Source organism: Barbatula barbatula (genome assembly GCF_947034865.1).
Source record: "Barbatula barbatula genome assembly, chromosome: 10".
NCBI classification, from domain to species: Eukaryota; Metazoa; Chordata; class Actinopteri; order Cypriniformes; family Nemacheilidae; genus Barbatula; species Barbatula barbatula.
Window position 1 is genome coordinate 17,766,900 of NC_136773.1, and position 12,731 is coordinate 17,779,630.

The window sequence follows — 12,731 nt, forward strand, 5'->3', positions numbered from 1 at the left end:
TATATAAATGATTTCTGAGTGTAGAGTTGCATGATTATTTATGTATGACATATATGTATGGCAATTTTTCTTACTTTAGGCAAGAAAGTGTTTACTACTATATAAAAAGACAAAACTGGCCTCTTCTGGATTCAGTCCATCACCACAACTATTTGGAGTTTAATGTTTTCCTTTGGAACCAATATAATCCACATTCTGCAGATCTCTTCAGCCTCTTAACTAATGATAATCTGTGTTAACAATGACTCCATTCAGTGAGGTCAACCGGAAGAAAATGTTTCCATGCATACTTATGCGACTTATAAATGATTTGCTGCATATCACTTCGTGCTGTTACAGATTAGTTATATAAGCACATTGTCCAAGCAGTGTGAGAGACGGATGCAGATTAAGACTGTTAGTAGAGTTTATGAAGTAAAATTTGCTGGGTGGTGAGAATGCTGAGCTTTTCTGGAATGTTGATGGCATTTCAACCGTCTGCCCAGTATGGAAAACAAAGAAAGTTTTATATCGCCTTGTTCAGAAAAGGGACAGAAGGGAACAGATGTGAAGCAAGGCTGTTAGTACTAATGACTTCAGATATCCCCTCCTATACTCTTTGTCTCAGTCCAAATATGATTTTCTTTCAAAAACTCATTACTAAACAATTTAAATTGATTTTAATATTTTTTCTCAAATATTTAGCCCCCGAAAATAATAATTTAACTCATGAAGCAATATCACATTGTAAAAACAATTTGTTGTTTCTTTGTTGGTTCAACTTAAAAATATCAGTAACCTAAATGAATTTCTCATGAGTGGACTAATATTTGTAAGAGGAATAAAAAATGTTTAGGCCACCAGGTAACTTCCTTTTTAAAGTTGAACCAGCAATTGTTTTTACAGTGAAGCAATAAATGATCAGGATATGATCACAATGTAGAGATGATTAATAGTGCTCACTTTCAGTTTTTTTCTTCTTCGGAAGACTGAAGGCATGTGTGGTTTTGCAAAGAGAAAAAATTCACAAACTGTTAAAGGAACAGTTCACCCAAAAATGAAAATTCTGTCTTCATTTACTCACTGGAGTTGTTTCAAATGAATTTCCTTGTTCCGATGAACACAGAAGGAAATTTAGAATTATTATTGTAATAAACAGTTCTTGGCCACCATATAGTAGAACATTTTCTTTATACATTTTTTTTTCTGTTGAACACAAAATACGATATTTTGAAGAATGTAGGACAGCACACAGTCCTGGGTCACTCTTGACAACCATTGTAATTTTTCAGTGGTGGGCAAGAACTGTTTGGTTACAAGCATTTGTCCAAATAAATGTATACAGGTTTGAAACAACTAGAGAGTATTCATTTTTGGGTGAACAATCCCTCTAATACTAGAAGCACGCAGTAGACAAGTCAAGGTACAGGTGTGTGTCTCATCTTGTTTAACAGGGAATCTGAGCCACACGTCAGGTCACTGAGGGGCTGGGACACATCTGGGGTCACACTTCCAAACTGATTTCCTACTGCTTGTTTGTTCAAGAAGTAAAAAAAAATGCACGGATGAAAGTCAAATATATTACAACATAACACCTATGCTTTGGTATAAATACATTTTCTGTCACTGCTGCTTCTCGATATGGAGTTCTGGATGGAGTTCAGCCCAACTGCAATGTCTTCCCTGCTGTCATAAATGTGTAACAAAACTTCACATAAAGAGTAAAGTTTTACAGAACAATCATTAGAATAAAACAGTTCAATTCAGTATCAGGTATCTATGCTAAGAAAATTCAAAATGTGATTCATTTAGCATGTGAAAAAACGAATACCACAGAAATCAAGATAAACACATAAATGGCCTTTATTTAACACTGCCACCAAGAAAAAATTTACTGTAAGAGCGGCCACACTGTGAGATACCCACAGTGCATGCCAAACCTGTGATGCTTCTATGCGCTCAAGATTTAAATTCCATCCTCAAAAACTGAGTATCAATTCACAAAACCCAACGCTACACATAATTCAGAGACAGAGAAAAGACAATGACAATTAAAAGTATTGTACTATATTTTCACCATAGTGTTATATAATAAAATGCTTTCATAGTTTAAAAATGACTGTGGAACAGCATTGTTTCAACTGTACATTGCATTTTGTTCATGTCTCCAGTTAGGTCCACAGCGCCCCCTGATGGTTATAACTGGGACAAAGGTTTACATCATTGACCGCTCAGTTTCCCCTTTGCTATTTTTGGTGAGTGGCTTGCACAACTGGGAGGAGGACGGGGAGTGCCAGGTTACTTAGTAATCTATTAACTTTTGAAGCCAGTCAATCTGAACGTTTCATCGTTTCTTACGTGACACAGAGGGTGTCTCCAGGGATGCCTAGAAATAGGATACATCGTTCTCACGGTCACCAAGGTAAACAAGAACTAAAATTAGTGACCAGGAAGCGACGTCACTTTGGACAGAGTGATGTAATTCTATCCTGTAAGCAGATAACATGGCACTTTAAGGGACTGAATATTAGAACTCTTTCAGCTCAATAATTCAATATTTACAAAAACATAAGCTGCAGAATGCACAATTATATATAAAACAGCAAATAAAAGTTGTCCTTCAGCAGTTATTTCAGCGAAGCCAGTTCAAAACAACTGTGTAGCTGGAACACTTTTAAAATAAAGATTTCTGAAAAGATAACTTAAAGAAAAGATTACTCTTCATAAATATTTACATCAAATATATGCCATTTGGCCTGTACATTCTCATGTATGTAAAGCTCCCACTTAAACTTAAGTTTTTTGTGCTTGAGGGCCCCAGAGACCAAATTACTTGATTTAACGCTCCCTTGAACAAATAAATGCTTGCAGTGGTGCTTTGTATCCAAATAGTCTTTAATAATCAAAAAAGCCCTGTGATCTCCATGCTCTTACACTATTCTACTCCAGTCAAACCTGTGCAAAACTGTACTTTGTGTGTAACGTGTGCATTATCCTAGCAAGAGTCCTGAAAGTGCATTTAGGTCCCTCATGTATGGGTTGTCATTGAGGATATGGTCAATTCCCTGCTTTTGGTCAGGAAAGATGTCATATAATTTCCTCTTTAGCTCTGTGGTTTCTGAGGGTGACCGCTGTGGAGGTGGAGAGGGGGACGGTCGAGGGAGATGCCAGTCAGGGGGGCCGGAATGTGGCCAGTGGGAGGGGGAGGAGGGAGGTGGTGTGGCTTGCGCTGCCTGGGTGAAAACCGATGGAGTTGCTCTGGGTTCCGTCCTCAGGGGGGGTGTTATGGGGCTTTCACTGTACAGATAAGGAGAGAAGTTTTATTGTTTAAGGTCATAACGGTTACAGTCAAGCATGTAAATGTTATTGGCCATGTTCATGTTTAAGTTGTATTTTGCAACTCACTGGTTTTCTTTGAGCAAGAACACGTCCAAATGAGGTCCATGCTTTCCAAGTGGATCATCTGGGATCATAAAGTGATCTTCTACAAATGTAAACTGCAAGAGTCTGAAAAACAAAATACAATTAGCTCTCAATCTAAAATATTGGACAAATAATGTATGCATATGATTAAAGATGGAGTGTAATTTCTGTGCGGACCACAATTCTGCCAAAGTTGGCTCAAACAGGTAAATCCCCAAATTTAAGACTGTAAGGTTAGGCTTAGCCAATGTCAGGATGTAGCCAATAGGAGCCAGTCAAACAAATAAAGGGCAAAAAACAGATTAGTGTCACTTATGGCACAGAAATTATGCCACCTCCATAATGCCGCCTTTAACAGTTTGGCTCTAAAAAGTGCATAATATCTTGCTCTAAAGGAGATCATTACAAAAATATGGAAATACACAATGAACCTCTGTTGGATGATCCTTCTCCACGCTTCAGACTGGTTTACAAAATCTCTCAGATTGTCATTGGTGACGATGATCCCTCCTGTCTTCTCAGCCAGATGAAGCAGGAACCTGTAAGAGAGAGTTCAGACCGCCTTGAAAACCAACCTTAACTGGAAAAATACAGATACGGCCCGTTTTGATTAAACAGGCAGAATTAAAAAATTCTGTATGTTAATGATTGGTAACCTCAAGCTACAAAATGTTGTGAGGCAAAGATTGAAACAAGAAGTAGGTTGCACTTTGTTTCAAGCTGATTTTGGATCTTGTACCTGTCATCATGAGAGGAAATCCTCTGCCCACACACTTCTCTAGAAGGGGTGAAAGAAAGAAGTCGCAAGTTCTCCAGCTGGGTCAGAAAGTGTTGTTCTGCAACAATATGTAAAACATTACATGTACACATAAAAACGGATGTTGTCTCTCAAATGCAATCGCAATAGGTATACTTAGAGATGTTCTACCAGTGATGTTGGGGTCTCTCTTCTGTCTCCACTGTGGTACAAAGACTGTGATTTCTCGGTGACCTCTGCGCCAAAAGGCCTCCACAGCGATGGCAATCCCACGACAAGAAAAGATCCGATTTAGTCCATGTCTGAAGAGAGTCAGAAACGAGGTCAATGGTACATAAAAATGTTGCGGTTAATGCATATTGCATGCTATCGTTCTATTATTTAGCACAGTCTGAAATTGTTGAGGATGTATAAAATAAAAAATATGTCAAAAAATTACAAAATACTCCATTTTATCCAGGATGGCTTGCCCTTTACAGAATTAAACATGCAAAAGTGACAACATATAACATGTGAATACAGCATTGGAATGTAACAAATTCCCATATATCCCAAACTAATATGTTTAATAAGTAAGTGAGACAAAAGTCTCCCTTTTAAATAACAATGTGTGTGATCAGGAAATTCAACATCACAATGCATGTACACTGCGATAAAGATATAAAGCCTCATTACGTCTGTAAATTAGTCTGAGAAAGTTACTTCCCTTTTACTTGATGAGCCTCGATAAGATTAAAAAATGACGCAAAAGAGTGTAAAAATAGACGCACCCCTTTTGAATACAGATGTTCATCCATATACAAAACACACAAACTCGTCCACACAGACACACAACTGCACCGCAGAGGGTCACAGGGAAGTTCCCTCTACGATAGAAAGCATTTTAAACAGGAAGTGTTACTAAACCGACTACCGCTGACGTAAACACTCAAATAACTTTCCCAGTCTGGAAATATGAATTGCTAAATATGTATTTCTCCCTTGAATTTTTTAACAAAAAACACCAAATGAAAACCCCTGTGGGTTACCTCAAACTCATTCTTATTAAGATCATATCCAACGTGTATAAGTTCCGACCTGGTTATCTTGCAGTAACAGATAGAGGTGAGAGACATTGCAATCCGGCGTCTCAAACGACACCTGACTGTGTCAGAAGAGACTGGTGTAGCTGCACTTCCAAACAATATCACCTGAGAAATCAGTAAATTAAGAAAATAAACTAAATCCCAGACAAGCAAAAACCCAAGAATTACATCATTTACCAGGGTAAAAAGGAAGCAGGGATCAGATCACAATACAACTGTCCCAGATATATAAAAAGAGTAAGATTGATGATTGGTTGATGATCAGGACAAATAAATAAATCAAATAAGCTATGACCCTATGTAGAAAACAACACAGATATGTAACACGATCCTGAGCATTACTAAACGTAACTTTGCAAAGCATTTACTCTACAGCATATGACATATTTTAAAGCTGTGAATGAAATAGATTTCATTTAAAAATGTCATAACTTTTAGATGAAAGAAAAAACATATTTTTGAACATTTGACTACATCCTTCTCGACCAGAGGTCTTTAAAGATCGGGTATCATGCTCTGTCATGCATTCTGACTTCTTTACACTGTTAAACATGCTGGCTTCTCATGCTTAACATGGTGAACTGTTAAAAAACAAGTTGGACGTAGTATTTCTGTACTTGATAAACTCCCCCAGCATACAAATCAGCCCTAAGAAACCCTGTGGGAGCTCTTGTCTTCATGACTGACTAACCATGTGACAGACTGTTCAGTATTATGTACAATTTGAATGAATTAGTCAAAGTAAAAGAAAAAAAGCTTTACCACAAATTTTTTTTTGAGCAGCTAAAGACAACCTTCAATGTCACATACCCCTCTTGTAATTATCTGACTGCGTAGAAACATTTCTTAAACTTTCTTAGAAAGTGTTTCATATCTTTCTAGTATATACCCACGCCTTTTGCTGCTGAGAAAAGTTTTTTTTAAGAACTCCTACATTACACCTTATCCCACGATACCACTCTCATCCTTGTAAACTTTACCACTTAGTAAAACAGGGTCCCAAATTATATTTTCACAACACCTTAGTTTCCATACGAGTGCTTCTAAGAACTTAAATCACCTTCGGTAAGCCATTTAAAGGGCAGAAAAGGGGTTGACAAGGGGAGAGACCCACTGAGAGGTTGCCTGTTAGGGGGAGGGAGGAAAGGGGTGTGGGAGAGAGAGAGATGCAGCTATGTAGAAAGGAAGTAGGAGAGTGCACCTGTTTTAGGTTTGCATACACAAAACACTTACTTGACTGCAGTTCATAAACACTCTCAGAGCTTACTGGAAGTGAGTTACTTTAACCTTTAAGGGCACTTACACTCATTTTTTTCACCACCTTATAAAAGTGTATATGGCTTTTCGTCACTGAATAGACTTTTCTGTGCAGCATAGAGAAGCTTTGATTTTCTGTATTTAAAGGGATAGTTCACCAAAAATTTTTTATTCTGTCATAATTTACACACTCTCGGGAGGTTCCACACTGTATAAATTTCTTTATTCTGCTATTCAGAGAGGAAGATAATTTGGAAGAATGCTTGTAACCAAACAGTTCTTGGCCACCATTGACTACCAAATTAGTAATAAATGCTTTATAAATTTCTTCTGTTGAACACAAAGGAAGATATTTTAAAATGTGTGAACACAAAAAATTGGTTTTGTGTCCATACAATGCAAGTCAATAGAAGCCATGTTGTTTGCTTAACAACATTCTTTAAAATATCAACTTCGATGAGTGTTGTAAGGAACTATGCCTTTAATGTGTTTCCTGTGTGTGGATTGACACGAGGGTTGGTAGATGACGTCAGAATTTTCATAATCTTACCCTTTGAATATATTAAAGAATGTGAATAGCTAAACAAAGTTTGATCGTTTCCAGAAAACATTGACTCAGTTGATAAAAACTTACGCCATTGCCACATTGCTGCCATCAATGATAATGTGCCGCAGATCTGGGTAGCCTGGTTCGTTCTGTAGGACTAGTCGGTAGGGGGTTTTTAAGGACTGCTGGAAACGGGACATGCCTGTGAGAGGTGCCGATTTGGGGGTGGTAAACACTTCAGAGCGAGGTAGAGGTGCCCTTCCAGGAAGAGTCTGGTAGGAGCAGCCAGGCCGCATGTCACTGTTCCGGAGAGGAGGACCTTGAGAGGAGCTGCGGAGAGTGATCGCGCTCTCCGTCCGCACAGGGACCATTGTTTGAGAGCTACCACGTGGCAGATAATCGAACCTTGTCTCTGACTTTAAATCTAGTGGGGTGATTCGGGGCTTTCTCTCTACCTCCACTAAGTCGTTGTCATCATCATCGATGACGATCACATCACACACATCATTCGACACAGCATTGTTTCTTTTAAGAGTCACAGAGGTCAAAGGTGTGGTGCTTGTCTGGCTCCTCTGACATATGCCGTTACTGCTGGGTGGCCTAATGTTTTCTTTGCATTTGATCTCTGTGAGAGCACGCATCTGCACTCGCTCTTTCTCTTTGAGCCTTGTGCAGTTGGAGGCGGAGGAGGCATTCGTGGATGGGGAAGGATCGGGCGTGCGAGAGGTACGCTGGGCTCCCTGGTTGCTATGGGTTTTCTGGGTCTCCTCCACAATCCGTTCCAGTAGCAAAAACGTGTCTTCTGTCTGGCCCGTCTCCCGCACCACTTGCTCGACCACCTCCTGCTGGTAGCCCATGGTTCTGAAAAAGTTGACCAGGCAGCGCAAGTTAGTCTCTGGGCTCACCGCCTCACCTTCATTAATCCCTTCAATAGAGCTCAAACCCATTGCACCCTGAATTCCCTTTGCGGGTGTGACAGCCCTAATCTGGCCGGCCTCTCGCTGACGTTCCTCCAATTGTTCCTCCTCTCTTCTCTCCAGAGAGTACTGCCGCTTAGTGTCCCTCTGTTCGCTTTCAGAGGAGCGTCGCTTGTTACAGGGGCGTCCGTTCAGACCAGGCATGATGTCAGAAGTGCTTGGGGGACCTGAGACCTTGTCCTCAAAAGTGGTGTCCAGGATTCGGTTGGAAAGGTCCGTTACGGGTGTGCTGGTCTGAGAACGGTCCTGTTCCAAATCTATGATAACGATAGACTGGGTAGGGCTTTGGGCCAAACCCAAGAGTTCCTCTTTGAGGGCACTGGGTAGCAAGAGCAGCTCCATGGCATATTTATCAGCCCTATCCTCCACAAAGGTCTTAAAAGTGCGCTTAACCAAAGGTTCTCTGTCAGCGGGCAAACTCCGCTTCTCGTGGAAGAGGGCAACAAACTGCTGAACACGAGACTGAGCCATGACAACAGCCTCTGCGCAACCAATCAATCTCAAGCGCCCTGGTTCTAGCACTTGGACCTCTGCACTGGTGTCTCTAAGCAGCCGGTCCAGAAAGAGTCCTCGAGCGCCAGCAAAAATGCAGTGCATGTCCACAGGGTAACGCTCTTCCTTTTGCAACTCTGGGTCACATAGGCCTTTCACATACTCCTATGAAACAAACACAGCAGAACCACATTACAACATTTGTTGTGAAATGACAGAAGACAGACATACAAGCAGCCATGTGTCATCAAAAGCAAATAAGCGGATTCAGAATTTATACTATATAAGTGCAGAAACTATTCAAACAGGCTTTCTCCTGCGAGGATGTTTTTAAGGTAAGAAACCATGTTCAAATGTCATCGAACAGGCAATTTGGTTTAATCATTTGTAAAAATAATGTCATATATGTTATTAAAAGACATATTTATATTAAATTTGTCAAAAAAAACCTGTCAAAATGATTGCTGCATCCGGGTTACTGTGTGTTATTAGTTTTGTGAGGTTGTTATCTGGGAATAACGAACCTGCAAATGTCGCGACTGGCCAATCAGAATCAAGCATTCCAACGAGCCGTGTAATAATTTAAACTAGCATGCACATGACTGACCAGAAGTCACAGTGAGATGAATGAACAAATGAAAAACAGCTTCATCATCTGTTGACACAGAACATTGTGTATAGAAGATACCTCTTGGTAGGGAGCTGTTATGAGCTCATTATCATAGTGATAAGAGCACATATATCTTTACAAACTATTACATGTACGAGACCACACCCATATACTGTATATATTGGGCGCAGGTAAGAGAAAACATTATATTTGAGTCCTTGATTTGAGAGGCCGATGCAAAAACATTGACTAATGCACATCACACTGATACGCCTAAAAAGATTGGATTACATTAAAGGGCTTTCAGTCAGTCATACTGATACGATTGTGTAAGTGATTAAGTGGGTGTGCCTGTGCAAGCGATAAAACTAGATGTTTTCTTTCTCCATATTGCTACAACCGAAGATCGTAAACTGAAACAACACTGGAACCTCTGTGAATGGGGTGTACCAATCTTCCACAACTTTGCTGAACTTTTTTCTTTGATCTGAGCAAGCGGATTACGGTAAAAGAAATACTCGTAAGCAGTACCAGTAATGACACCACTACTGTGAGTAGTAACTAAAACCGAAAGCGAAATACACTTGGGGGCCTCCCACTTTGGCCTGACTAAGCAGAGAGGGCCCATGTTCAAGACCCATGAGAAAATATATGACACAATTTAAATGAGAAGCAGAAACAGGTTCTTGTCTGGTATTTAAACTCAGATGGGAATATAAACTCGAAATTGACCCCTTGTTGATGAACTAGCCAGTCAGACGATTACATTAGATTAAAGTGATATTTCATTTAAGCAACGTGAAGAAGATTTTTGGCAATAAATGTAATTTTAAAGATCATTGACGGACAACTGAGATTTTGTGGCTATGGCTTTTGCTGGTATCATTGTCATATGACTATAGCAGTACTCACAACCCTGAAACATGACATAACGAATATTAAAATGCATATTGAAAACATGCTAATTCTTTAGACAGAGGAAGTACAGTTGTGGTAAAATAGATCCACTGACTGATGTTTCCGGATCAGGGCTTAACATTGAAGATATTCCATGTTTACTGGCAGCACTGGTGATCATTTCCTTATTACATTTGAATAGAATTGCAAACAATGGCATATCAAAAAAACTGCCGAGGCAACATGTGCTTTTGTTGTTGTTGTAGTAACTCATTTTAAACCAAATTAACAGGAAAAATATACAGGATTGTTTCATCCTGGACTATGTGTAATATAAGTGTTTTAATATTTTCTTCCGATAATCGATACTGAACTATACCAATAAAACACTATTATCGTTCAGCATGACGTCATGATTTTTACGCAAGTGTCGTAAAAATGAAGCCCAGTTTCTGTGTCAGTTGAAATGATTATTTCGTTTATATCAAATGAACACAATTTCATGGGAGCAGAAAGGACAAAACACTATATTTACTTGAATATAGTGTTGACCACGACTTAAATGTAACATATACACAAACATGTTACGGTCACAAACAACTGAGGGCATCTCTGACGTGACTTCCTTCAACTATTACACTGCGACTTTGAAATAAGTTGACATTCAACAAAAAAATAAACGAATCGATTAAAGTCGTTTATTCTAACCATCATCGTTTCACTATATTTACCTTTGCTTTTGACACATCTTCCTTTTTTCCCTTTAGCTGGAGCCATATCTGTCTCGAAGCCTTACTTCCGTGGGCTCCGTTATGATCCAACAACCCAATAATCGTAAACGCCACTTGGAAAACCTGCTCGACTCTCGGTTTCGCGAATTTGAGCTCTCCTTGTTTGTCCTCATTCACCGTGAACTCGTCCACCGTGAGTTGCTCGGGTTGAGTCTTGCTGGCGGTCGGAGACTGCCTCCCACCCGGCGGATCAGTGCAGGTAACCTCGGTGATCCGCTTCATCCCGAGAAGGGGCCGCGTTGTTGACATTTTATTTTTAGCTATAACAATCTGTGTATATTACGGCGACTTCTCTTTCAAAAAAGCTCCTTGAAAAACGAATCGTTTATCCCCTTCATGTTCGCTTCTAACGCTTCTTCCTTGACGTTTGTCGGTTCTGTGGTGGTATCTGTGTTTTGACGCTACTCTCGGTTAGCTTGCTAGCCTACATCTCAACCCGTCGCACCCGGAAACCCCCGGCTGACATCATCAAGAGACGACGACGTTTGCAGATACGTCATAGTTTTGATTACGGATAGGCGTAACCATAGTGACATCAAAATACCATCGTTACTACTGCTGTTGTTTTTACAGTTACTGTAATATTTTCATATACTAATATTTGTATATAATAAACTATTGTTAATGTTGTTAATATAATACAATAATAAAAAGTTGTATAATTATTTAATATTTAACTGCAGTCACTGTTTTGACAGTGAATGCTAAAAAATGATTTAACTCTTAGAAACAGAAATGTCTGTAACAAAATTTTTATAAATATTTTTAAAGAAATGTCACATAAAAACAATGGTTCCTTTGGATTCAAGTGGCATGACACTTTGACTGATATGGCTTTAACATGATACATGTTTATAAGGATTTGTATTATATTATTTTTACAATCAAAGGAGTACAAAAAGACTTACAGTAATGACAACTGACTTTCTATACATTTGTCATTGATGATTTCAAATATTATACCGCCTATGGCTGCTATTAACAACTACAGATCACCTCTTTACACAGAGCAAAATTAAATATTAAAACTGTATCTCACTTAACGCATTCACCCTGCTAACTAATATTTGGCATACGTGTAATACATTATAAGAATGATTAAATATTTATACAAAACAGCGAAAGTTTATTCAAAGTTTGTGTCTGGATTTACTCAATCTATACATTTTACACAACTGTTACAGCTGAGTTTCAGGGTATTATTAAAGCTTATGCAAAAGTAGTAGGCTACTTTATTTTTTCTTTCAATTTCTCAGGGACAGGAAGTGTATGGGCACTGTATCTGTACAGGGGAGGGAGCAGCTGAAGAGGAACTAGAACAAAAGCTAGACTGTTATGAGGGTACAAGGTCACAAGATTTGCACACATAAAGAGTAGAAGCAGCTGCTATACAGCCCATTCAATACAATAGTCTGTTATCCACTGAGGGCCATAGCTGTGCACTCTCTTCACAGAAAAGAGATAAGAAATATTCACAGAGCACAAAATACACACACATATGCATGCACATGTTCACACCAGTCTCCTTATGTACAGGTCAAGCCACTAGAGTAAATTTAAACACATTTTTATATCAAAATATACATTTACTTACCGGGGATTGGAAACTTAGACATATTTACATATTTTTTTAAACCACATAAACATTAATATATTAATAATACTATACCACCAATGCTGTTGTTTATTTTTCAATGGTTTGTATTTGGCTGACATTGGTACCAAGCTATTCTTTGGTTCATTAAGTCCACTTGCAACATAATTTCTTGTAAATGAACATAATTTTTTTACCAGTGCTTTTTATATCACATTTTTAACATGCTACTATACTGAGCCATAGTGTTTGTATAAAAACCACTAGATGGCGCACACTCTCTCTTGCTTGAATGCAGTAGAAACCTGCTTTTGTAGTCTCT

General features: G+C 38.9%; 1 protein-coding gene across 1 annotated transcript; it reads right to left on the bottom strand.

Annotated features, from left to right (window-relative positions):
• Nucleotides 1-1,818: 1,818 nt before the first annotated feature.
• n4bp1 (nedd4 binding protein 1) lies at nt 1,819-11,285 on the bottom strand. Its single transcript, XM_079465855.1, has 7 exons — nt 10,756-11,285; nt 7,136-8,682; nt 4,331-4,461; nt 4,142-4,238; nt 3,834-3,941; nt 3,385-3,486; nt 1,819-3,276 (listed from the first exon to the last, which is right to left on the bottom strand). Exons 1-7 carry the CDS (start codon nt 11,062-11,064, stop codon nt 2,970-2,972), a joined length of 2,601 nt encoding a protein of 866 aa, XP_079321981.1. The 5' UTR covers nt 11,065-11,285; the 3' UTR covers nt 1,819-2,969.
• Nucleotides 11,286-12,731: the final 1,446 nt, after the last annotated feature.